Source organism: Sus scrofa, chromosome 13, assembly GCF_054392235.1.
Source record: "Sus scrofa isolate SSC_HxYL_T2T_F1_AM1 chromosome 13, Sscrofa_HxYL_maternal_Yorkshire_Landrace_v2.0, whole genome shotgun sequence".
Taxonomy (NCBI): Eukaryota; Metazoa; Chordata; class Mammalia; order Artiodactyla; family Suidae; genus Sus; species Sus scrofa.
Window position 1 is genome coordinate 80,895,457 of NC_139395.1, and position 24,559 is coordinate 80,920,015.

Below are 24,559 nucleotides of genomic sequence, written 5' to 3' on the forward strand. Positions count from 1 at the left end.
GGAACTCCTATTTCAGTTTTTTAAAGTGAAAGACCTAACATCTTCACTTATAAGTGGTCGGATTTATATACAGAGAATAGCGGCTCCTGGGGCTGGGAGGAATGGGGGATGGGGAGTTAGTGTTTAATGGGGACAGAGTTTTAGTTTGAGAAGTTAAGAAAGTTCTGGAGATGGATGATGGTGATGGCTGCACAACACTGTGAATGTACTTAATGGCACTGAACTGGACACTTAAAAATGGTTAGGATGGTAAATTTTATTAGGTCTATTTTACCACAATTTAAAAAAAAATACAACATCTCTCAGCTAGAATTGGACCAGAAACAAATACAAAGGCCACATGCTGAACTCAGCAGAAAGCACATAAACATTTTCTTTCTCAGCAAATCCTCACAACCATTCTGATGTAGGTACCTTTATTATCTCAAGTCCACAGAGGGGAAGTCATGTGCCCAACACTCATAGCAGGTGGCCTGGCCAAAATGTCATCTTTGGTCTGTCCAACCACAGGCCCAGGATCTAACACCATGGCCCTACTGCGTGTTGACACTGACCTCCCTAGCATGGGCCTGACCACAGCCCATCCTCCCTCTGTCCCACTGCCTTCCAGTGGGAACAGCAGGAACAGAAGGACTATTGGTACTGGAGCCCCAGGCACTGTAAGGTCCTGGAGAAATAAGAGGGCAGAGGTGCCAGAAGCTCGATGGGTGCGTCCCTGGGTCTGGTGCCCGGGAGGTGGAGACGATGCAGGTGGATATGCAGGGGCAGCTGGGCGGCCTGGGCAGGGGTCAGGTGGAGGCGGCTGAGAAGGGCTTCATCCAGGACCTGGGGTGTGAGGGACAGGTCAGCATTCAGCTGGTGAGTCACACACACACACGCACGCACGCACGCACGCACATGGCCAGGGGCTCACCCAGTTCTGGACATTCAGCTAACCTACATTCTCCAGCCCCTCTTGCAGGTTTGTGACGCCATGTGACTGAACCCCACTCACCGGGATGGGAGTGTGAGTATGTGCCATTTCCAGGCCTAGCCCCCAGAAACCTCCCCCACAAACCCACCCTGTCTTCTCCTCTGCTGGCTGGATAGCAACAGGCTGGGTTCCTGAGTGACAGCTTAGAGCAAAGCCCATCCCTACCCCACCTTCATTAATTGGACTTAACACGGAAGGAAGTTATCATGTTAAGATTCTGGTACTTGAGGTTATTCTGTTAGAACAGATAGAGTTACTGGAATTCATACACACAACCTCTTTTACCCCTTGCCCCCCACAGTATAGCAATCTTAGAGGGCCCTTTAGAAACCAGCTAGTCCAACTTCCACACTGAACAGATGGGCAGAATGAGACCCTAGGTGCGGGGGGCGGGGTGGTGCTGTTATTTGCTCAGGGCCATAGAGCAAGACAGGGCTACAGGTAGCTCTGGAGGCCCATGCTGCATAGCTAATGTCTGGAGATGCTGTCCACCCCCACCCCAAGCCCACCCCCAGGAGGCAGCAGGCAGGTGGGCTTGGGTACCTGTCTTTGGGGCTTCGTGTTCTCAGCTGGCAGCAAAAAGCGCTGGCCCAGGACTGTGCCCACACAGGCAGAGTACTTGTGGTCCCCGAGCACAGGGCAGAGCTGTAGGACCATGTGCACCTGTAGCTGGCTGGGGAACGCTAGAAGACAGGAGAGAGAGGACAGGTGGTAGGCAGCGGCTCCTTCTGTCCTGCCCAGTACTGCCCCTCTCCCTTTCCTCTGGGGAGATGCCACCCCTATTTCGGATCCTGTGGTTTCAGTGAAGTGATGCTCCCACCCCTGCCTCCGGAGGGGGTGCATGACCAGGTCTGGACAGAGCTGTCAATCCACGGGCCCTGCAGGATTTACTCAAGGAGAGATGTAACCCTGAAGGTATTGTGAAGCTGCTAGGGACTAGGAACACTCTTTCCTGCTGGGTTGCATCGCTGGTTGGGTGTGAGCCCAGAGCTGCTGGAGCCCTTGCCACCTGTGCCTCCCATGAAGACAGCCTGCAGGAGGAAGAAGCCAGCCCACAAGAGGAGAGAAGAAATGGAGAAACAGCTCTAAGGATGTCCTCCGAGCCTCCAGATGCAGCCAGGCCTGAAGTTAATGTGCACTAATAAATTCCCTTTTTTGGCTTACAACAAAAAGGGTGAATTGGTTTTGGGAAAACTTGCACGGTAGAAAATGCTTCACATATGTAAACTCATTTAATCCTGACACCCCTCTGAGGTGGATGCTTTCATCATTCTCACCTTACAGACAGGAAAACCAAAGCTCAGGAAGAAGTCGCTGGCCCACCAATAGGCTGGGATTCAAACCCAGGTGCTGTCCTCTGCCTCCCTGTCTGGCAATATGGTGGACTTGATAATCTAAAAACCCACTTCTTAGAGACCACCTGGAACACTGGAAAACTATGACAATCATCTTTTAAAATACACAGCTGGGGACATGGGAAAGTAAGGTCCCAAAGACCAAAATACTAAAGGAAAACAGATGCAGAGCACTGTTTCTGTAAACAGCACTGTTTCTGTAAACAGAGCACTGTTTCTGAAACAGGAGAGCCAATGTTTCACCTCCTGTAGGGGTGCTGCCAATCTTGATACCCAGGGGGCTTGAGTTTAAGGAGCTGCAAGGGACCAGGGATGTGGCCTTGGTGCCCAAATGAAACCCAAGAGGCTACATCTTCTTCTTCTTCTTCTTCTTCTTCTTCTTCTTTTTTTTTTTTTTTTTTTTGCTTTTTAGGGCCACATGTGTGGCACATGGAAGTTCTCAGGCTAGGGGTTGGATTGGAGCTGCACCTCCTAGCCTACACCACAACCACAGCAACTGCCAGATCTGAGCTGCATCTGTGACCTACAGCACAGCTCACAGCAACCCCAGATACTTAACCCACTGAGCGAGACCAGGGATTGAACCTGCATCCTTATAGATACTAGTCGGGTTCATTACCACTGAGACACAACAGTAACTCCCTACATCTTCATTGAAAGGATGGATGAGGAGAAAAAGCCAGCAACCAAGGAAGGCAGAGGAGCACCTTAGGTCCGGGTGAGGGGAGTGAAAAAGAGAGAACTCACAACAAAGAGCTACTCTCACACAGTTTTGGGGCTGTAGAAACTTTTGAGTGATGTGTGAATTTCCAACTGGGACGTAAGTATTTAGGTCCTGAAGCAATGACATGGGACGCTCAGCAGAAGCAAAGGCAGAACCTCTCCTGAAGTTCCCACCTCCAAGGAGACAATAAAGGGTTTCCACAGATAAGGCCTAACCTAACCTGAACTCACAAACCTGCATCACAAAGCAAGAAGGAAACACAACAGAATTAGACCCTCAAATTTCAGACAATGAAATTACAGAAATAACATACATGTTTTAAATGACTAAAGACAAAAAAGAACAATATGAGAAAAAAAGTCATTTTTTGTTTTGTTTTTTGCTTTTTAGGGCTGCACCTACAGCATATGGAGGTTCCAAGGCAGGGGTCTAATCAGAGGTGTAGGCGCTGGCCTACGACACAGCCACAGCAACACCAGATCTGAGCCGTGTCTGTGACCTACACCACAGCTCAAGGCAATGCTGGGTCCTTAACCCACTGAGCAAGGCCAGGGATTGAACCTTCAAGCTCATGGTTCCTAGTCAGATTCATTTCCACTGTGCCATGACGGGAACTCAGAAAACGTGATATTTTTAAAAAAGAACCAAGATAGAATTTCTAAAAGTAAAAAATACAGTGGGTAGATTAAAGTGGCAGATTAGATCCAGCTGAAGAGAAATTAGTCAGCTGGAAAGTAGATTTAAAGATTATCCAGAAATGCAGCAGAGATAGAGACATGAAAAGTGTGAAAAGAGACACAGCAGTAGAACGAGAAGGTCAGATACTGTCTATCAAGCATTCAAAAGGAAGAGAACAGAGAGGATGTGAGAGGCACAACACGTGAAGAAGGAATTTGCCCGAACTGATGAAACAGATTAATCTTCAGATTCAGGAAGCACAGAGAATCCCAAGCAAGATAAATAAAACTAAACCCACACACTAGAATCATCATAGTGAAACTACAGAACATCAGAGGTAAAGAAAAGATGCTGAGATCAATACCTAAGAGAAAAAACAGGTGAGCTGCAAGGTGGTGACCATCAGACTGACAGCAGAAATGCTATCCCCTCTAGCTGAAGTTGGTCACATTTATCCTCACAATCCATCAAATGCTCCCCATGCTGCCACTAAAAACACCACCTCTCTCTGCCAGCCAAATACAGTTGTCAAGTGTGGCTGGAGCGCCAACTCACCTGTCAGTGGCTGTAGCTGGACCAGGGCACAGCCAGAGCCTGAGGCCAGCACACGGAAGTGGCTGAGGGTCCACTTGACACCTTTCAAGAAGTCCTTTCTGGATGGAGACTTCACGGGAACTACCTGTGGTGGCAGCCTCCAAGAATGAACAAGCTTCACACATACTTGGGAGCTACCTACCCCTATTCCCTCCCTGCTCCCAGCAGACTCGGGAAAGGGCCACAGTGAAGTCATCATTCACCTGTACAGCCCACCCCAAGTCTATACCCTTGACTCCTCTATGGGGGTAATACCTCTGGAGGGTCCCTTCCTCTTCCCCACCCAGACCCTGACTCACAAGACTGGCCCCATCAGTGTGTTCCATTTTCAGAGCTGCCTGGATCTTCCCCTCAGAAGCAGCTGGGATCCCATCAGTGACAGCACTGAGAAAGACACAGGAGGAGGTTACAGAGTGGCTTGCTAGGACCTCCCCACTGCTCCAGGAGCCTCCCAGCACCTCTCACCAGTAGGTGGCTGTGGGTTTCCTGGCTCTCTGTGAATGGGTGAAGAACTTCTGGAGACGGCTTGCTGTCTGGGGACAACTGGAGAGGAGTACAAGCCCAGAGGTCTCCCTGGAGGAAGGAGACAAATCAGAAAAGTTAAAATTCCCTGGGCTCTCCCAGGAATAAAGGAGACCCCCTTCCCACCTAGGAAGGAACACTGACCTGCTTAAGATTAGAGTAATCAGAACTATAACTCAGACCTCTTACTGAGAAACAAGTAAGTCTTACCTGTGTTTGATAGTAGAGTACATAGCTTAAATGTGTTTCATTTTGCACTGGCCCCCAGGGAGCTCAGACAAACACCATAACAATTACCACCAATTGCTGAGTGTCACTAAGCATTGAGGCACTACACTAGGAATTTTATATATATTAGCTATTAAATAATTCAATTCCCCACAAACAAGCCCATGAGTTTGTGGAATAACAAACATTTCATCTCAAGCACCATCTCTAATTGATGGCAATTAGAGGAAAGAATTATCACATCAATTTACACTGCCTGCTGTGAACATGGACTGGAGAAGGGTCTGTGCACTGAGCATAGGTATTATTAGCTCAATTTCATGACTGAAGAAACTGAGGATTAATGATAACTAAGATCACAGTTTGTGCATAAGGATTTGATCCCAGAGCTGTCCACCTTCTCCTCCTTTTCCTTGTATCCTACCTCTGTGATCCCAAACCAGCCCATGGAAAATGTCTCAGTTTTTTCCCAAGCAGCTGTGCCCCACCTAAATGGAAGCCTGTCCTCCTACCTTCCTATCACCCTCACCACTTACTTCCCAGATGCTCGGACAACCTGGAGCTCCCGTTCCCCGAGCCCCAGGCACTGGCTCAACTCTGGAAGCACTGAGACCAACGTCAGCTCCCCTGGTTTTCCTGGAAAGAAAAAAAAAAAAAAAAAGGAAAAATCCAAGTTGCTCCCATTGGCAACTTTATCCCCCCATGCCTTCTCTTCACTACTTCCTCCCCTCAGAGACATCAATACCCTTCTCATTACATCTCTTTCCCCCATCCATACCTGTCACTGGCAGACCCTGTGGCTTGTTCAACGTCACCAGAGGTCCTGAAACATATATTATATAAACATCAGCAATAGCAAAAGCAGCTTACAAAGCACTTTCTCAATACATACCATCCTGTGGTCCCGCTACAACTCAGACATGACTTATCCACTACACTCTGAACTGAATTTCTTTCTGTGTCTTGCATGTACTAAGCCTGCTGCCTGCTACCCCAGGGCTTTTGCATTTGCTGTTTCCTCTGTCTGATTTTCACATGGCTGACTCCTTCATTTCATCCTGGCTCAAATGTCTCAATCCCCAATCTAATGTCGGCTCCCTTCCTGTAGTTCCTTATCATTATAATACCTTTTTTTTTCTTTTTTTTTAGGGCCGCAACTGCCACATATGGAAGTTCACTCTAGGGGTCAAAATGGAGCTGCAGCTGCCAGCCTCAGCCACAGCAATGTGGAATCTAAGCCACAGTCTGCCCGCATCTGTGACCTACACCACAGCTGGTGGCAACGCAGGATCCTTAACCCACTGAGTGAGGCCAGGGATCAAACCAGCATCCTCATGGATACTAGTTGGGTTCTTAACCCAGGCTACAAGTGGTACTCTTTTTTTTTTTTTTTTTTTTTTTTTGGTCTTTTCTAGGGCCGCTCCTGTGGCATATGGAGGTTCCCAGGCTAGGGGTCTAATCGGAGCTGTAGCCACCGGCCTACGCCACAGCCACAGCAAGGCCAGATCCAAGCCACGTCTGGGACCTACACCACAGCTCACGGCAACACCGGATCCTTAACCCACTGAGCAAGGCCAGGGATGGAACTCGCAACCTCACGGTTCCTAGTCAGAGTCCTTAACCACTGAGCCACGACGGGAACTCCCTGGTACTCTTATAACACCATTTTATTCATAGCACTGTTGACTAGTAAGTACCTGTTAATTTATTTCCTGGTTCATCAACTTCTCCCACTGAAATGTTGGCTCCCTAAGGGCATGAACCATATTTATCTTGTTCAGTACTATATAGCCATGTCTAGAACAGTGCCCAGAACATAGCCTATGTTCAATAAATAGTTGAGAAAATTAATAATAAATTACAGGAGACTGAGACTCAGGGAAATTATTTTCCTAAAGCCACACAACAAGCTGATTACAGAGCCGAGATATGATTTCAAAGCTTGTGTTTTGTCCATCAATAAAAACTTCATTACAGCAATTCCCATTGTGGAGTGCCTACTGTATGCAAGGTTCTCTACTTACACCCCCCACCCCCACCCCATACCCCTGTACCCATGATAGTGAGGCATTGAAGAGATTGTGTGGCTGGTCCTAACTCCAGTGGCTAGTGGGAATCAGAACCAGGATTTGACCCAGAAGCCTTTAGTAGGGAGCCCAGCCAGGTACCCGGAAGGCTAAGGTGAGAATTGCTCCCCTTCTTAATCTGTCTGCAGCCGTCTCTCCCACTCCTCACCTTTCTGGTCCACCACAGCCTCCCTCAGTACATCAACCAGCTCTTCCCGACTGAGATTCTCTGGCTGCAGCAGCCTCCGGAAAGGTTTGTCACCCAGGGAGCCCAACCGTTTGCTAGAACCTCGGGATTGCAGCTGATGCCTAGGAAAAGTAAGGTAAGCAACAGGAGAATCATAACTTCCCGAGGTGCCACCCATTCTTATTTCCAACATCTCTCTCCAAATCCTGCGGCTTCCCACAAATGCTTCCGAAAGCCTGAGTTGGGCATCCTGAAAATTCAGGTTCAACTAGCTGCATTTTACCCCGGGGAGAACTGAGGCTCAGAGAGGTCAATTGACTAACTTAGGGTCACACAGCAGGGCTAACTGCTGATCCCGCACACACCCTCATCTTGCCCCAACCTCCCTCCCGCATGAAACAGGAGGTGCGTAATCACCTGGCCTCGGTGCCAAAGCCTGCGGCCTTGGGCACTGCGCAGATCCCCAGACCCTGCCGACAGCCGCCCCAGACCTGGCCCCAGACACGGTAGCCACCCATCTCCGGTGTGAGGATAGTGCGCATGTGTCCGGAAGGGCTGCCCCGGCTCGCTCACAGCGCTCTGATTGGTCAGACTGACTGTCAATCGGAGTAGCGAGGGTCAGAGCGGCGAGAAGAGGGAGCTTTGCCTTTGCTAGCAGAGGAAATGCCGAAATTCTTTTTTGTGCTTTGGGGGAAACGGAGGCACAGAGCAGAGGAGGATTTTACTCGAGGTCAGGGGTCCTGCCTTAGGACAAAGGCAGGACTAAAGGTAAAGGTTTTCTGATTACCCTTGTAATTCTTAAGAGTCGTCTTCTTTTTCCCACACCACAGCCACAGCAACACCAGATCCAAGCCGTGTCTGCAACCTACACCACAGCTCACGGCAATGTGGGATCCTTAACCCACTGAACACAGCCAGGGATCAAATCTGCTTCCTCAGGATACTAGTCAGATTCATTTCTGCTGAGCCACTGGTGGGAACTCCCTTAGGAGTTTTCTGATTTAAAAAACAAAACCAAACAAAAAACCCAAACAAACAAAAATACCATTGTGCACGATCTTGCAAGGCAAATTGGAAAAAAAAACCCACATTCATTGGTCCAGTAACTTTGTTTTGAAGAACACAGCTAAGTGAATAATCCAAAAGGAAAAAAAGGCCAGAGGCTCAAAGAGGGTCACCACAGCATTATTTATTAAAGCGAAAACAGAACAAATAATCAAAGTGGAAACATAAATTGTCTTATGATTAGAACTGCCAGGGAAATAAATCTTATCATCACCAATTTCAACATTTTTTTTTTTTTTTTTTTGGTCTTTTTAGGGCTGCATCTGCGGCATATGGAGGATCCCAGACTAGGGGTCCAATAGGCACTGTAGCTGCTGGCCTACACCACAGCTCAGGGCAATGGCTCCTTAACCTACTGAGGGAGGCCAGGGATTGAACCTGCATCCTCATGGCAACTCCCGAATTTCAGCATTTTTTTAATGTTAACTTTGTGCTAGGCCTTGACATCTGTGAACCAGAAAGAGATTTTTAAGACTCAGCCCCACCCACAAGAAGTTCACCTTTAAAATAACAGCATCACAACCCACCTTGCGGAAACCCTGTGGAGATGCTGAGAGAGAGAGAGAGAGAAGAGTGAGGAGCCCATTGGAATTGAAGAAAGTACGGGAGTTGTGAGTGACGAGCTGTAAAGAAGTAATAGAAGATTCACCAGGAGGGAAAGGTATGGGGAGGAGGAGCGGGAGGGGGCAACCAGAGAAATAAGACATTAAATGCAATAAACCAAAGAGGAATTCCAAAGGTGGCACAACAGGATCCACACCCAGCACAGGGGGTTAAGGATCCTACATTGCCGAGGGTTCGGCTCAAATCTGATCCCTGGCCTCCCGGGAACTCCTTTTGCCACAGAGCAGCCAAAAATGGGGCGTGGGTGGGGGAGGCAAATAATTGGGTTCCATCCGGTAGTTATAGCAATAGAAAAGTTATTTTCTATTATTTGTTTGCTAAGAGCACTGTAACTTTCAGTTCTTCTTTAGCAATAGTGAAAGACTACAAATCAAAATCCCTCAAGAGAGGAATGGCTAAGTAAGTTGTAGCACATACACATGCAGCCCTTAACCGAAGACTGTATAGATCTACATGTGCAAATGTGAATCAATCTCCAGACTATACAAAATCAAAAAAACAAAGTGAAGGACAGTGTGACTAGAATATGTGTATTATGTGCCTGTTATTTATATATATTTATTATATTTACATACTTCTGCATTTCTGAAAGGGTGTACACAAATGAGATGGTGGTTGCTTCTGGAAAGGAATCAGAAGTGAGAACATGTATAATTATTTTTACCCTTTGGAACTTTTTTTTTTTTAACCTCATTGATATATTGTTTTCTTCACACAGATACATACACCCCAGTTTAAAAATCTAAGCCAGATATAAAAGTATGAGGAGTTCCTGCTGTGGTGCAACAGGATCAGCAGTGTCTCTGCAGTGCCAGGACGCAGGTTCGAACCCCCACCTGGCACAGTGGGTTAAAGGATCTGGCATTGCCCCAGCTGTGGTGTAAATCACAACTGCTGTTTGGACCTGACCCTTGCCCCAGGAACTCCATATTCGGAGCAGCCAAAAAGGAAAAGACTCTATGATTCATAAATTTTTTTTGAATAACAAAAATAAGTAGAAATGGAGTTCCCTTTGTGGCACAGTGTGTTAAGGATCCAGCATTATCGTTGCAGTGGTTTGGGTTACATCCCTGGCCCAGGGTGGCTATAGCTCTGATTTGACCCCTAGCCTAGGAACCTCCATTTGCCGCAGGCTGGAGGTGTGGCCCTAAAAATAAAAAAATAAAATTAAGTTTCTTCTTTCTTTTTGGCCACACCCACAGCTTGTGGAAGTTCCCACAACAGTGACTCAAGACACAGCAGTGAAAACACTGGATCTTTAACCAACTGAGCCACAGAGGAATTCTCTCTTTTTTTTTGGCTGCACCTTTGGCATGTGGAAGTTCCTGGGCCAGGGATTGAACCTGAACCACAGCAGTGACAACTGCTGAATCCTTAACCACCTGACCACCAGAGAACTCTATAAAAAAGTTGTTTCTTGAGGTATAATTTACATACAATAAAATCTACCATTTTAAAACATATAGTTCAGTAAGTTTCAGCAAATTTATATAGTTATGTAACCACTATTTCCAGCACACCACAAAGCTCCTTTATGCCCCTTTCTAGTCAAGTCTCATTCCCCCACCCACTCCAGTCCTTGACAACCATTTAGTTAAATGTCATTTAACCAAAATCATAGTCTTTTTTTTTTTTTTCCTTTTTAGGGCTGTGCCTGTGGCAAATGGAGGTTCCTAGGCTAGGGGTCGAATCATAGCTATAGCCACTGGCCTACGCCACAGCAACAGCAATGCCAGATCTGAGCCACATCTGCTACCTACACCATAGCTCATGGCAACACCAGATCCTTAACCCACTGAGCAAGGTCAGGGATGGAACCTGCATCTTCGTGGACCCTAGTCAGATGCATTTCCACTGAGCCACGATGGGAACTCCTAAAATCATAGTCTTTTAAAATTTTATATCTCCCTTTTTTTGGCCACATTCATGGTATGTGGAAATTCCTGGGCCAGGGATGTAACCCAAACCAAGATGGTTTCATCTTGCTTTGGGTTCAGATATAACAGTGCTATGTTGTAAGGCCCCACAGTATTTTAGAACCCCTCTTCTGAAAGGTCTCTCGTACACTCATAATTTGCAGCTTGAGCAAAGATAGAAAGATTCAAGGCCAAGGGGCAGGACACAGCCTACCTTACCTACAGAAGACCTCTCCTCCACTAGTCAAGCTTGGCCCCATGAAGGGCCATTCCCCTACTTGGACTGGCCCCTGGCCCTGCTGAGGGTTGAGCTCTCTTGCTCTTTGGAAGTGTCCCTCCACACGCCTCAGCCTCATCAAAGGCTGCCCTCTCCTGTTCACTGCCCACAGCTGGTGCTACTCCATTCCTCTCCAAGCTCCTGGAAGAAAAGAAAACCTAATTTTCTCCCCAGCTGGGAGGGCTCAGTGCCAGGACATAGTGGTCAGCAACTCAGAGTCATGTGTGAAGCTCAGAATGTCCCGAGGACAAGTTGAAACAAATTCCAAGCTTCGGCCACCCCTCAGCCCAACTCAGTTTATGGCTAACTTCACAGGAGGAGCACGTAGGCCACGGCCTCAGCCAGGGTTGAGTGGGAACAGCTTCTGTGCTGATGTGAATTTCATGCGTTCATAGCAGAAGGCTCACCCCATGGACCCAGGAGGCACTGAGCCAGACCTCCAGCAGCAATTGCAAGAGAAGGAAAGCCCAGAATAGAAATGTTCTCTGCTAACTGGCAGCTCCTCCCACACAGGCTGCAGGGCATGGGTCAGCTGCCAGAAATAACCCTCTGATTTTGGTAACAGGCCTTAGTCTTAGTATTTAATAAACCCAAGTAAGATTTACATGTCAGAAATGATACTTTTTTTTGGGGGGGGTGTCCACACCTGGAGCATATGGAAGTTCCCAGGCTTGGGGTTGAATTGGAGCTGTAGCCAGCCTATACCACAGCCACAGCAGTGCCAAATCCAAGCCTCATCCCAACCTGTACCACAGCTGTGGCAGTGCCGGATCCTTAACCCACTGAGCAAGGCCAGGGATGGAACCCAAGTCCTCATGGATACTAGTCAGGTTTGTTACTGCTGAGCCACACGGGAATTCCAGAAATGACACATTTTTGAATCTGAGTGTCACTAAAAGCACAGTCACCTGCAAACCTAGCCTTTTGTACTTGTCTTGAGTTGCCTGATACTGAAAAATGCCAGCTCACACAGATGAGAAACTAATACTTTGTGGCTACCTAACAGCTCATTTTGAAATCCTAAGAGGGGAGTTCCCATCGTGGCACAGTGGTTAACGAATCCGACTAGGAACCATGAGGTTGCGGGTTCGATCCCTGCCCTTGCTCAGTGGGTTAACGATCCAGCATTGCCGTGAGCTGTGGTGTAGGTCGCAGATGTGGCTCGGATCCCGCGTTGCTGTGGCTCTGGTGTAGGCCGGTGGCTACAGCTCCGATTAGACCCCTAGCCTGGGAACCTCCACACGCCACAGGAGCCTCATGGATACTAGTCAGGTTTGTAGTATGGCCAAAAAAAAAAAAAAAAGAAATCCTGAGTTAAGAGTTCTGAACATGAGGAGTTCCCATTGTGGCACAGTGGTTAGCGAACCTGACTGGGAACCATGAGGTGTGGCTTCGATCCCTGGCCTTGCTCAATGGGTTAAGGATCTGGCATTGCCATGGACTGTGGTGTAGGTCAAAGACAGGGCTCTGATCCTATGTTGTAGTTGCTGTGGCGTAGGCTGGCCACACAGCTCCAGTTGGACCACTAGCCTGGGAACCTCCATAAACTGCAGGCATGGCCCAAGAAAAGACACACACACACACAAGAACAAAAGAGTTCTGAACGTGAAAGAAAACCTGTTTAGCAAGCTAGGGAAGGCATTGATGGAGAGTTGCATTATAGCTTGACTAGTACTTTCCCACCTAAACACTAGGAAGGTTGTAATAAAATGTGACACTGAGAAATTGGAAGAGTGCCTTAAACCCACCCTCACAATCAAGGCACTTCTTTCTTTCTTTCTTTTTTTTTTTTTTTTGTCTTTTTGCTATTTCTTGGGCCGCTCCCGCGGCATATGGAGGTTCCCAGGCTAGGGGTCGAATCGGAGCTGTAGCCACCGGCCTACGCCAGAGCCACAGCAACTCGGGATCCGAGCCACGTCTGCGACCTACACCACAGCTCACGGCAATGCTGGATCGTTAACCCACTGAGCAAGGGCAGGGATCGAACCCGCAACCTCATGGTTCCTAGTCGGATTCGTTAACCACTGCGCCACGATGGGAACTCCCTTTTTGACTTTTCTAGGGCCGCTCCCGAGGCATATGGATATTCCTAGGCTAGGGGTCTAATTGGAGCTGCAGTGGCCTGCCTACGCCACAGCCACTGCAACACAGGATCCGAGCCTCATCTTTGAACTACACAACGGCCCATGGCAACTCTGGATCCTTAACCCACTGATAAGTAGCCACCGGCCTACACCAGAGCCACAACAACGTGGGATCTGAGCCGAGTCTGCAGCCTACACCACAGCTCACGGCAACACCAGATCTTCAACCCACTGAGCGAGGCCAGGGATTGAACCTGAGTCCTCATGGATACTGGTCAGGTTTGTTAACCAGTGAGTCATGATGGAAACTCCTATATCATGTTTTTAGATTCCACATATAAATGATATCATGTGATATTTGTCTTTCTCTGGCTGACTTATTTCGCTTAGTCTGATTATCTCTGGGCCAATCCATGTTGCTGCATATGGCATTATTTCATTCTTTTTTATAATCAGGTAATGTGTGTGTGTGTGTGTGTGTATCACATCTTCTTTATCCATTCATCTGCTGATGGACACTTGGTTGCATCCATGTCTTGGCTATTGTAAATAGTGCTTCTGTGAACATAGGAGTGCATGTATCTTTTCAAATTAGGTTTTTCGTCTTTTCTAGATATGTACCCAGGAGTGGGATTGCTGGTTCATATGCTAACTTTATTTTTAGTTTTTTAATGAACCTCCATACTGTTCTCCATAGTGGCTGCACAATTTACATTCCCACCAGCAGTGTAGAAACTTTCCCTTTTCTCCAACCCTCTCCAGCATTTATTATTTGTAGACTTTGTGATGAGAGCCATTCTGACTGGTGTGAGATGATACCTTATTGTGGTTTGATTTGCATTTCTCTAAAAATTAGCAATGTTGAACATCTTTTCATGGGATTGTTGGCCATCTGTACATTGTCGATCTCCTTTGAAGAAATGTCTATTTAGGTCCTCTGCCTTATTATTATTTTTTTCTTTTTATGGCCCCACTCATGGCATATGGAAGTTCCCAGGCCAGGGACTGAATTTGAGCCACAGCTGTAGCAACACCAGATCCTTTAACCTATTCTGCTGGGCCAGGGATCAAACCCACAACTCCATGGAGACCCAAGCCTCTGCATTTGGATTCTTTTTTTTTTTTTCCGTCTTTTTGTCATTTCTTGGGCCGCTCCCAGGCATATGGAGGTTCCCAGGCTAGGGGTCTAATCGGAGCTGTAGCCACCAACCTACGCCAGAGCCACAGCAACACAAGATCTGAGCCGCGTCTGCAACCTACACCACAGCTCATGGCAACCCTGGATCCTCAACCCACTGAGCAAGGCCAGGGATTGAACCTGAAACCTCATGGTTCCTAGTCGGATTCGTTAACCACTGAGCTACGACGGGAACTCCTGCATTCGGATTCTTAACTCATTGTGCCACAGCAGGAACTTCTTCCATCCATTTTCGTGATTTTTTTTTTTTTTATTGAGTTGTATGAGCTGTTTGTATATTTTGGAAATTAAGCATTTGTCAGTTGCATTGTTTGCAAAGATTTTCTCCCATTCTAGATGTTGTGTTTTCATTTTTTTTTAAATTTATTGAAATGTAGTTGACTTACAAGACATCTTAACCATTCTTTTTTTTGTTGTTTTTTTGTTTTTTTTTTTGCTATTTCTTGGGCTGCTCCCGCAGCATATGGAGGTTCCCAGGCTAGGGGTCGAATTGGAGCTGTAGCCACCAGTCTACACCAGAGCCACAGCAACGCGAGATCCGAGCCGCGTCTGCGACCTACACCACAGCTCACAGCAACGCCAGATCGTTAACCCACTGAGCAAGAACAGGGACCAAACCCGCAACCTCATGGTTCCTAGTCGGATTCGTTAACCACTGCGCCACGACGGGAACTCCCTGTGTTTTCATTTTGTTTATGGTTTCCTTTGCTGTGCAAAAGCTTGTAAGTTTGATTAGGTCCCATTTGTTTATATTTGCTTTTATTTCTGTTACTCTAGGAGATGGATCCAAGAAAATATTGCTGCAATTTATGTCAAAGAGTGTTCTGCCTATGTTTTCCTCTAGGAGTTTTATAGTACCCCGTCTTACATTTGGATCCTTAATTCATTTTAAGTTTACTTTTGTGTATGGTGTTAGAGAGTATTCTCATTTCCTTCTTTTACATGGAGCTGTCCGGTTTTACCAGCACCACTTATTGAAGAGACTCTTTTCTCTGTTGTATATTTTTGCTTCCTTTGTCAAAGGTTACTGTAGGTGTGGGGTTTTTTTTCTGGGCTCTGTATTCTATTCCATTGATCTATCTGTCTGTTTTTGTGCCAACACCATGCTATTTTGATTACTGTAGCTTTGTAGTATTGTCTGAAGTCTGGGAGGGTTATGCCTCCAGCTTTGTTCTTTTTCCTCAGGATTGCTTTGGCAATTCTGAGACTTTTATGTTTCCCAGTCAAAGCCCTTCTGATTTATTTTGGCAGTTGTCACTTACCATATTGATTACATGGTCTGCTCAAGTCTCAGATTAAGCAGACATTAGTTTCAGAATTAAACTGCATTTTTTGGTTGTTTTTTGGTAGCAAAGATGCTGTTTCGTATAACCCCACATTATGGAAAATGGTTTGACAATAGAGTTCTCTCTTCTGTTAGAGCTTAGCAATTGTCTAGATAGAACCCCATCTGGCAAAGAAGAGAAGCAAAGACGTATCAGCATAAGTAATTTATTATGAACTCTTTAATAGCATACCCTAGTGGATTGGCAATTCACTCAGGAGCCTTTGGGATGGGAGGCCAGGAGGTAGGCCGTGTAATGCAAGTGCAGCATGTGAAGGTGGGCTGCTGAGGGGCAGCCTTCATGCTGAGGGACAGCCTTCGTACTGAGGGGCAGCCTTTGTGCTGAGGGGCAGCCTTCGTACTGAGGGGCAGCCTTTGTGCTGAGGGGCAGCCTTCGTACTGAGGGGCAGCCTTTGTGCTGAGGGGCAGCCTTCATACTGAGGGGCAGCCTTCATGCTGAGGGCTGGCTTGCTGGTGAACAATCTTGGTCTGCTATGCTACCTAGGCAGGAAGGAGACAGACCAGGCCAAGAACCCTCAGTTTTCCTTTGGCCAACCCAGCCCAGATTTCCAGCCCTTCCCCTTGCTTCCTCATTCATGGTCCTGTGGGGGTCAGGGGGTGTGGGATGGTGAGAAGCTCTCTAGCTGCCAGTCTTGTGGGTGCTACCAGCTGAGCATGGGATGCCAACTCTAGTCCTTGGCTATTCTTTCACTGCAGTATCTTCAGACAGGTCGGGATGAGGGATGGGTCTTTGCCCTTGGTGGGTTGTTCCCCCTCAGTGGTATCCAGGAGCCGCTGCAGGTAACAGGAGGTGCCAAGCAGCACGTGGCCTGAGGCTTGCATGCCAAAGATGGCCCAGCGAAGAACTTCTCTGGGTGGAATGAGAAGGCAAGAAGGTCAAAACACTTTGAAAACCCCATCCTGCACCCACTAAGTGTCTGCTCCCACATGTTCTCTTCTAGATTTTCTAAACTGTAGGGTGATGTGCAAACAGAACAGATGCTGCCTTCCCTAAGGGTCTGCCGTTACCTACCATCATGCCTTAATTGAGATGTCAGCAGCTTCCCTGTTCTCATGCAAAGCTCAAGCTCATTTAATAAGGCTTTTTATTTTTCTTTTTTCCTTTTTTTTTTTTTTGTCTTTTTGCCATTTTTTGGGCTGCTCCCGCAGCATATGGAGGTTCCCAGGCTAAGGGCTGAATCGGAGCTGTAGCCGCCAGCCTACGCCAGAGCCACAGCAACGCAGGATCCGAGCTGCATCTTTGACCTACACCACAGCTCACTGCAATGCCGGATCCTTAACCCACTGAGCAAGGCCAGGGATCGAACCCGCAACCTCATGGTTCATAGTCAGATTCGTTAACCACTGAGCCACATTGGGAACTCCCAATAAGGCTTTTTATTTTTCTAATACTATTTTGTATTTTTTGGGTTTTTTTTGTTTGTTTGTTTTTTTGCCTTTTCTAGGGCCGCTCCCGTGGCATATGGGGGTTCCCAGGCTAGGGGTCTAATTGGAGCTGGAGCCGCCAGCCTACGCCAAAGCCACAGCAACGCGGGATCCAAGCCACGTCTGCGACCTACACCACAGCTCACAGCAGCACGGGATCCTTAACCCACTGAGCAAGGGCAGGGACCGAACCTGCAACCTCATGGTTCCTAGTCGGATTCGTTAACCACTGAGCCATGATGGGAACTCTTCTAATACTCTTTTGGACCAGCCAAGTTGATCTATATCACATGACCGTGCCCTTCACCACCTCTGTTCTAGACTCTGAGGCCTTTCCGAGTCATCCATGGTCTAGCTGATTTTCAGACATGATGATCTCCATGTCTGGTGCTGCAGTGTCCTGAGAACAGAGCTCCAGTCACCCAGGCCTGAGTTCTAATCCAGTTTCTTTAGCTTTGTGAACCTTGGCATACTGGTATAGTTCTGAGCTTCAGCATCGTCATCTGTAAAATGAGATTATACCATTTTGATCCTACACAGGGTTAGGAGGTTGAAATAACATAAATCCCTTAACACTGGGCCTGATATGTTGAAGAGCAGGGGAAACATGTGGTCAGTAATAGCTGCTTGAATGCTTGATAACTTTAACCAAATTCTTTCTTTTTTTTTTTTTTGTCTTTTTGCCATTTCTTGGGTCGCTCCTGTGGCATATGGAGGTTCCCAGGCTAGGGGTCTAATCGGAGCTGTAGCTGCCGGCCTACGCCTGAGCCACAGCAACGCAGGATCCGAGCCGCATCTGCAACCTACACCACAGCTCACGGCAACGCCGGATTCTTAACACACTAAGCAAGGCCAGGGGAATCAAACCCGCAACCTCATGGTTCCTAGTCGGATTCACTTCCGATGTGCCACAACAGGAATGCCATATCTCCTTCTTGATGGCTCTATATACATGGGTGGGATTTTGAACTGACCGTAACTTCTTGCTGGTTCTCTCATTGAGTTCAATAAAATTTTTGCTCACTTTTTCAAAGTTGATTTTAAGACTACTTAGGAAAACTTACTATTTTAGGTGAAAAATAATTAGTATAATTAGTTGCTATAGTGGGAGGTAATTAGGAAAGCTAAATGTATTCAGGTTCCACCATCAGGAGTATATGTACACCTTTGACACACACTCCTATAAACTGAAACACGAATTTTAGCCATAAAGTCCTAGAAGATGCTAACTGCCATGTTTTGTTAGCATCAACACCAGTCCCAGGTCCTGAGAAGGCTGAGGTGCACGTGAGAAGATAGGGCTGCTCTCATTGCTGTGCCCAAACCCTGCCCCCACTTAACCCCAACTCACTTACTTCATGACACGTTTGGCCCCAAAGCAGCGCAGATCGTAGGAAAGGGAGTAGGCACCGTAGAGAGTCGCCTTCATGTTCAGGCAACCAATGAAGTCCTGTGGGTTCACCTTGTACAGGTTGAAGGTTACACGGGCCACATCGATCTTCTTGGCAGGCTTATGGGAGAGGGAGAGTTGGTACCTAGTGCCCTGTGTAAGACAAGCATATTGTTAGTATCCCTCAAGGATTTCTCTTAAGCTCCCAGTATTCTGTCCCACAGGTGGGATTTCACCTGCTGTGATGGGGGCTGCCATTTCTGCCCCTTATGAAGAACCATGAACACGGTGTCATCTGCCAGGGATTGGAAATACTCTTCTGTCTCTACAGTTGTGCCATCTTCCTCCAGCACCAGAAAGAAAGGCTTGTCTGCCAGCATCAGACTGTCCTGGACCTAGAGGATAAGGTAAGTGATGCTTCTGCCATCACTTGTAGCCACAGAGCTGGTGTTGGGGAGACCTGCATGACACCACCCCAGCTGACAGAGAAAGAGCAAGTGGGCCAGGATTTATGGGATGGGACTGGAGCCCAGGGCTCTTCCTGTGGGATCACCATCCAAAGAACCTATATTGTGGTATCCCTTGATATCTGGCTTCATGGTTAATATTCTAGAATAGTGCTGTCCAATAAAAATATAATGGGAGTCACATATGTAATGTTTTATTGACATATAATTCACATGCCATGGAAGTCACACTTTTTTTTTTTTTTTGTCTTTTTGTTGTTGTTGCTATTTCTTGGGCCGCTCCCGTGGCATATGGAGGTTCCCAGGCTAGGGGTTGAATCGGAGCTGTAGCCACCGGCCTACGCCAGAGCCACAGCAACGTGGGATCCGAGCCACGTCTGCAACCTACACCACAGCTCACGGCAACGCCGGATCGTTAACCCACTGAGCAAGGGCAGGGACCGAACCCGCAACCTCATGGTTCCTAGTCGGATTCGTTAACCACTGCGCCACGACGGGAACTCCGGAAGTCACACTTTTAAAGTATACAATCCAGTGTTTTTTAGTGTATTCACAAAGTTGTACAGCTACCACCCCTATCTAATTTTAAAATGTTTTAAACGCCATTTTTACCCCAAAGAGAAATCTAGTACCTTTTAGCAGTCACTTCTCATTTCCTAACTCTTGGAAATCTCCTCTGCTGTCTGTCTCTATGGATTTTCCTATTTTGGACATTTCATATACATGGAGTCATACAATATGAGGTCTTTTTAGACCAGCTTCTTTCACTTAGCAAGTTTTCAATGTGCACCTATGTTGTAGCATAATTAATTACTTTTTGTGGTTGAATAATATTCTATTGTATGTATGTGTGTATGTATATATACATGTACATCAAATTTTTGGAGGCCATGCCTGCAGAATGCAGGAGTTACCAAACCAGGGATTGCACCTGTGCCACAGCAGTGACGACATTGGATCTTTAACCTGCTAGGCCACCAGGGAACTCTTAATTATACCATGTTTTACAGTTAATGGACATATGGGTGGGTTGTTTGTTTTTCTTTTCTTTTCTTTCTTTCTTTCTTTCTTTTTTTTTTTTTTTTGGCCATGCCCATGGCATGTGCAAGAACTGAGCCAGGGATCCAACCTGTGTCACAGCAGCAACCTGAGCTGCTGTGGTGACAATGATGAATCTTAACCCGCTGTACCATGAGACAACTTCTGGTTCTATTTTTTGAGTGTTATGAATAATGCTGTTATTCACATTCATCTACAAACTTTTGTGTGATGTATCTTTTCCATTTTCCTAGATACCTAGGAGTGGAATTGCTGAGTCATATATTAACACTGTGTTTAACTTTTTAGGGAATTACCAAACTCTTTCCTAAAGCAGTTACATGGTTTTTAGCCATTCTAAAATGAAAGTATGACGTGATTTTGATTTGCATTTCCCTAGTGACTAATGATGTTGGGCTTACAGATAAGCAGGGATCCTCCCTCCTGGAGCTGATAAACTGCAGGGGCAGTGAAGCACAGGACTAATACCAAGCAGGATTAGATAAGGACTAGATGAGATGCCCTGTAGGTGGGGCAGCGGGAAGAGTTACTCCCTGCCCAGTGGAGGGGGAGCATGGAAATGGGGAAGGGTGTCCTTCTTGCTCAGTGTTACTATCATCCACAAGAGCTCTGTGTCCTCCTCCAGAAGCTTACTTGATCACTTTCCTCAAAAGTCTTCTACGGCTATTAACAAAGCTTTGCGTGGAAGGCTAACTTAGGACAGATTGTAGGAAAACTGCCCCAGCTGAAGGGATGGGCATTCTAAAATCTCGCTGATTTCCCTACTTCCAGGCACTTCTACAAGTTTAAGTACTCCTGTAAAAGAGAACCTAGGAGTTTCTGTCATGGTTCAGCAGTTAACAAACTCAACTAGCATCCATGAGGACGAGGGTTTGGTCCCTGGCCTCACTCAGTGGGTTAAGGATCCAGTGTTGCCGAGAGCTGTGATGGGCTCGGATCCCGCGTTGCTGTGGCTGTGGCATAGTCCAGTAGCTACAGCTCCAATTGGACCCCTAGCCTGGGAACCTCCATATGCTAAAGGTGCAGCCCTAAAAAGACCAAAAAAAAAAAAAAAAAGGGGAACCTAAAGGCCCCCTCCAGTAAGAAAAATATGCTCCAGAAATACCACTGACCTATTGCGAGTATCAGACAGTAATGTACTGCCCTCCCCCTCCCCCAGACCCTTAGCACTCCAGGCTGGTACTATCAACCCACTGCAGCTGCCATCAGAAAGGAAATCTTTTCACTATCTAAGCCATGAACCCCATCCCTGCCAAACCCCCAGCTCCTGACCCAGACGCCAGAGGCAGCTGTGGGCCAGTTCTCAGCCAAGGTCCCCAAGGTGGACTGTGCTCTGGCAGGCCGGTGCCTACCTTGAGGAGGAGGTCCTCAAGCCCGCATGCCATGATGCCCTTCCGCACACTCCGGTCAGCGGTGCTTACTTTGCAGGGCCGGGTCCTGGGGGCCTCCAGGCTGGGCTCCGACAGCAGCTGCTGTGTCACCACCGAGGTGCTTACTGCTGCATACCTGGGAGTGGTTTAGAGCATCAGAATGAGCTGTCTGCTGCTGCCCAGCCCTCACCCCACAACAGGTAACTCACTCCCCCAGCTCTCTAGGCTGAGCACATCCTATTCCTCCTCCTCTTCTACCCACCAAACCTGCTCTACATAGTCTTCCTCAAAAGCCTACTAGATGAGTGCATCTTAAACTTTAGCAGACATGTATAAGTCCCCTGGGGATCTTGTTAAAGTGCAGATTCTTACTGAGTAGGTCTGGGAGATTGTATATATCTAATGAAGCCCCATCACTCCTGGATCTCAGACCATGACAAGTAGAGTGTGAAAGAGGACCACCTGCATTGGCCCAATTACTGCTTTCCTCTCTTGGCCTCATCCTTCTCACCATAACGTGAGATGAAGTGGCAAAGCTGAGCTCAATATAAGACAGTTCTGAACTCAGATACACAGTGTAGAACCAAAGGAATGGAAGGGACCTAGGTTTTGGAGTCAGGCAGATCCAAGTGCAAATCCTGGCTCCTCTACCCATTTAAGTAATTGAGAGCACCCCTCCCCCACCTCAGCCTCAGTTTCCCCTTCTATTAGCTTGGCATGATAATTCTTGCTTCCCAAAGTTGTGGCGAGGTTTAAATGAGATCATTCAAGAAAGAAAGCACCAAGCAGTATCTGCCTCTTTCTACTCCATTTGTGGTATGGGGGCTTGGTGAGAAGGGGTAGCAGCATTTATAACCCCCGGGGGTTGTGGGAAGGGCATAATCTCAGGTCCCACTCCAGACCTCCAGAATCAGCATCTGAATTCGAACCAGGTGACTTATGTGCCCACTGAAGTTTGAGAAGTTCTGTCCCCCAGCTCACGGGTAACTCCCCTTCCCTTCTACCCTTGGTGCTGCTCACCTGGAGAGGGACCTGGGGTAGAGAAGGCTGAGAGACTTCATGGCGTATTCCATCCTCGTCAGCTGGACAGCGTTGGGCCTGGAAAGGAAGTAGAAGTGGCTCACTAAGGTGGGATGGGAGGGTCTTGTGTTTTGACATAGTACAACCCCACCCCCATCCAGCAAGCCTCCGCTCTGGTCTCTCTCCCAACTCACACACCCTTCCCCTAGCCCTTCTCCTGTCCAACCCCATGCTTGCTGTTGTCACCACTCTGGGGACCCCTCAGCGGCTGGTCTTCCCTTCCCAGCACCACTCACTCCATGTTTCTCTGTCCCTGGCTCTGGTCACACTGATTAGGGATCCCAGGTAGGAACTGAAGAGGCCCTGCATGGTTAGTTCCTGTCCCCGGGGCAGAGTCCACTTTATGCTGGCAGGAGGCGAGTCACACCACCTCACACAGCTGAGAACCTTCCCTCACCTGTCGTCCAGAGACCTTCCAGGCCAGGCAGCCCAGTCTAAGCCTGCTCTCTCCAGTGGGGCCTTGAGCAGTCTGAACCCCTCCCACTACCCAAAGGGACTTTGTGCCATGATGGACCCTTCTCTATCGGTTCTCTCCTATACCGGAGCTGCTCACCCATGTGGCTTTCAAGCACCTGAAGTGTGGCTAAGCACAACTGAGGAGCTGGATTTTTAATTTTTTCTTTTCTTCTCTTTTCTTGTCTTTTTAGGGCCACACCTGCAGCATATGGAGGTTCCCAGGCTAGGAGGTGAATTGGAGCTACTACCACTGTTGCCCTACACCACAGGCATAGCAACTTGGGTTCCAAGCCGAGTCTTCCACCTACACCACAGCTCACAACAAGGCCAGATCCTTAACCTGCTGAGCGAGGCTAGGGATCAAACCTGCGTCCTCATGGATGCTAGTCAGATTTGTTTCTGTTGAGCCACGTCTGGAACTCCTGGGTTTTTAATTTTATTGTTAACTTTACTTAACCACTGTGGCTCACGGCAACTGGCAACCATGCTGGACAGCACAGCTCTAGCTTATAGTCCTGAGCTGACCTGTTACCTCTTGAGCATGCACTATCCAGCTCCAAGCCCTTGTGCAAGCAGCTCCCTCCACCTGCAGTGCCTTCCTCTGGCCCAGAGCTAAACGTTTGCAGTTCAGAAAGCCTTCTGAGCTGGAGCACAGAATTCCCCCTTCATCTTGCTGTTCCTCCTTCCTAGTCACGTGTGCCTTGCTGTCTGCTTCTGCGATAGCCCCCTTCCTCTCCGGGTTTCTTGCCCTGAGGTGCTCTCTTTCCCAGCCCCGGCACAGACAGAGCCTGGCACAGAGCAGGGGGCTCCAGGCGTGCATGGAACCCAGCCCTTTCCCCAGTCTTTCCTTCTGACAATGCGGCCTCCCCAGTCCAGCCCATCTTGCTTCAGCCTCACTCCTCATTCTGGAGAGCAAAACTCCTCCAAGCACCACCTTACCTTTTCTTCAGGAATCCAAACAAACAAACCAAACCGCTAAACAAAAAAAATGTAACCAGAATAAAAACTCCTTACCTCCACTCTCAGCCTCCCAGATTTTCAACACTTCCCGGCTCAGCCCAGCCCTCCTTCCACTTTATTTCCAGAGTTGCCCCTCCCGTGGCCCTCAGCCCCAGCTGGGAAGGAGCACAGGCAGTAAGTGTGCAGCTCTTGCCCTTGGGATTTCAAGCCAGCCTGACTTCCAGAAGAAGCCAGACAGGAAGGGTGGAGGCATGTTTTGAAACCTTTGGGGCAGGGTATGTCCCAGGACATGGTATTGAGCACAGAGGGCACAAGAAATAGGCAGATGTGGGCTGTGGTCTCAGCTCTACCTGTGTTAGCTGTTTGAGTGTAGGCAAGTTGCCTTCACCTCCCTGAGCCCCAGTTTCTTTCACCTGTACAACAGGGATAATGGTTTCTGTCTTAAAGGATTGAGATAAGCATTTATAATAATAAAAGCAAAGGGCTTTGGAACAGAGACACTTGTAGAAACAAATA

At 47.7% G+C, this 24,559-nt stretch overlaps 3 protein-coding genes and 1 long non-coding RNA gene across 19 annotated transcripts in view; 2 read left to right on the plus strand and 2 right to left on the minus strand.

The window, feature by feature from the left end:
* Positions 1-236: 236 nt before the first annotated feature.
* Positions 237-7,871, minus strand: RPUSD3 (RNA pseudouridine synthase D3). 4 transcript variants are annotated; one of them, XM_001928397.6, is made up of 9 exons: positions 7,745-7,871; positions 7,310-7,449; positions 5,853-5,897; positions 5,611-5,710; positions 4,790-4,897; positions 4,624-4,708; positions 4,286-4,409; positions 1,517-1,656; positions 237-825 (listed from the first exon to the last, which is right to left on the minus strand). In XM_001928397.6, the coding sequence occupies exons 1-9, from the start codon at positions 7,867-7,869 to the stop codon at positions 634-636; spliced, it is 1,059 nt and encodes a 352-aa protein (XP_001928432.1). In that variant the 5' UTR covers positions 7,870-7,871; the 3' UTR covers positions 237-633. The 4 variants fall into 4 exon arrangements, with proteins under 4 accessions (XP_001928432.1, XP_013837414.1, XP_084845568.1 ...); XM_013981960.3 differs by having other exon boundaries at positions 4,286-4,422; XM_084989442.1 differs by lacking the exon at positions 1,517-1,656.
* LOC146397423 (uncharacterized) lies at positions 947-2,145 on the plus strand. 2 transcript variants are annotated; one of them, XR_014823806.1, is made up of 2 exons: positions 947-1,006; positions 1,777-2,145. It is a non-coding gene; the product is annotated as an uncharacterized LOC146397423 (long non-coding RNA). The 2 variants fall into 2 exon arrangements; XR_014823807.1 differs by having other exon boundaries at positions 950-1,010.
* Positions 7,872-7,957: 86 nt separating the features above from the next.
* IL17RE (interleukin 17 receptor E) overlaps positions 7,958-24,559 on the plus strand; it is a 45,503-nt gene continuing 28,901 nt past the window's right edge. For 8 of the 9 annotated variants that reach the window (XM_084989407.1, XM_084989409.1, XM_084989412.1 and 5 more), the window contains exons 1-3: positions 7,958-8,095; positions 8,830-9,053; positions 18,876-19,058. The gene's annotated coding sequence lies outside the window, so the exon portion shown is untranslated. Of the gene's footprint in view, positions 8,096-8,829; positions 9,054-18,875; positions 19,059-24,559 lie in introns of those variants that run through there. The other variant, XM_084989404.1, reaches the window with a different exon arrangement.
* CIDEC (cell death inducing DFFA like effector c) lies at positions 15,967-24,240 on the minus strand. 4 transcript variants are annotated; one of them, XM_005669744.4, is made up of 6 exons: positions 24,098-24,240; positions 22,568-22,645; positions 21,530-21,683; positions 18,888-19,046; positions 18,617-18,804; positions 15,967-16,686 (listed from the first exon to the last, which is right to left on the minus strand). In XM_005669744.4, the coding sequence occupies exons 2-6, from the start codon at positions 22,618-22,620 to the stop codon at positions 16,524-16,526; spliced, it is 717 nt and encodes a 238-aa protein (XP_005669801.2). In that variant the 5' UTR covers positions 22,621-22,645; positions 24,098-24,240; the 3' UTR covers positions 15,967-16,523.

Coding starts and splice junctions, on each gene's coding strand:
- CIDEC (XM_005669744.4), bottom strand. CDS start 22,620: ATGGAATACGCCATGAAGTCTCTCAGCCTTCTCTACCCCAGGTCCCTC. Junction 21,684..22,567: donor TACCCCAGGTCCCTCTCCAG/GTGAGCAGCACC, acceptor AACCACTCCCAG/GTATGCAGCAGTAAGCACCT. Junction 18,805..18,887: donor GGCAGCCCCCATCACAGCAG/GTGAAATCCCAC, acceptor TGTCTTACACAG/GGCACTAGGTACCAACTCTC.
- RPUSD3 (XM_001928397.6), bottom strand. CDS start 7,869: ATGCGCACTATCCTCACACCGGAGATGGGTGGCTACCGTGTCTGGGGC. Junction 7,450..7,744: donor GGCTTTGGCACCGAGGCCAG/GTGATTACGCAC, acceptor TACTTTTCCTAG/GCATCAGCTGCAATCCCGAG. Junction 5,898..7,309: donor GGCTGTGGTGGACCAGAAAG/GTGAGGAGTGGG, acceptor TATATGTTTCAG/GACCTCTGGTGACGTTGAAC.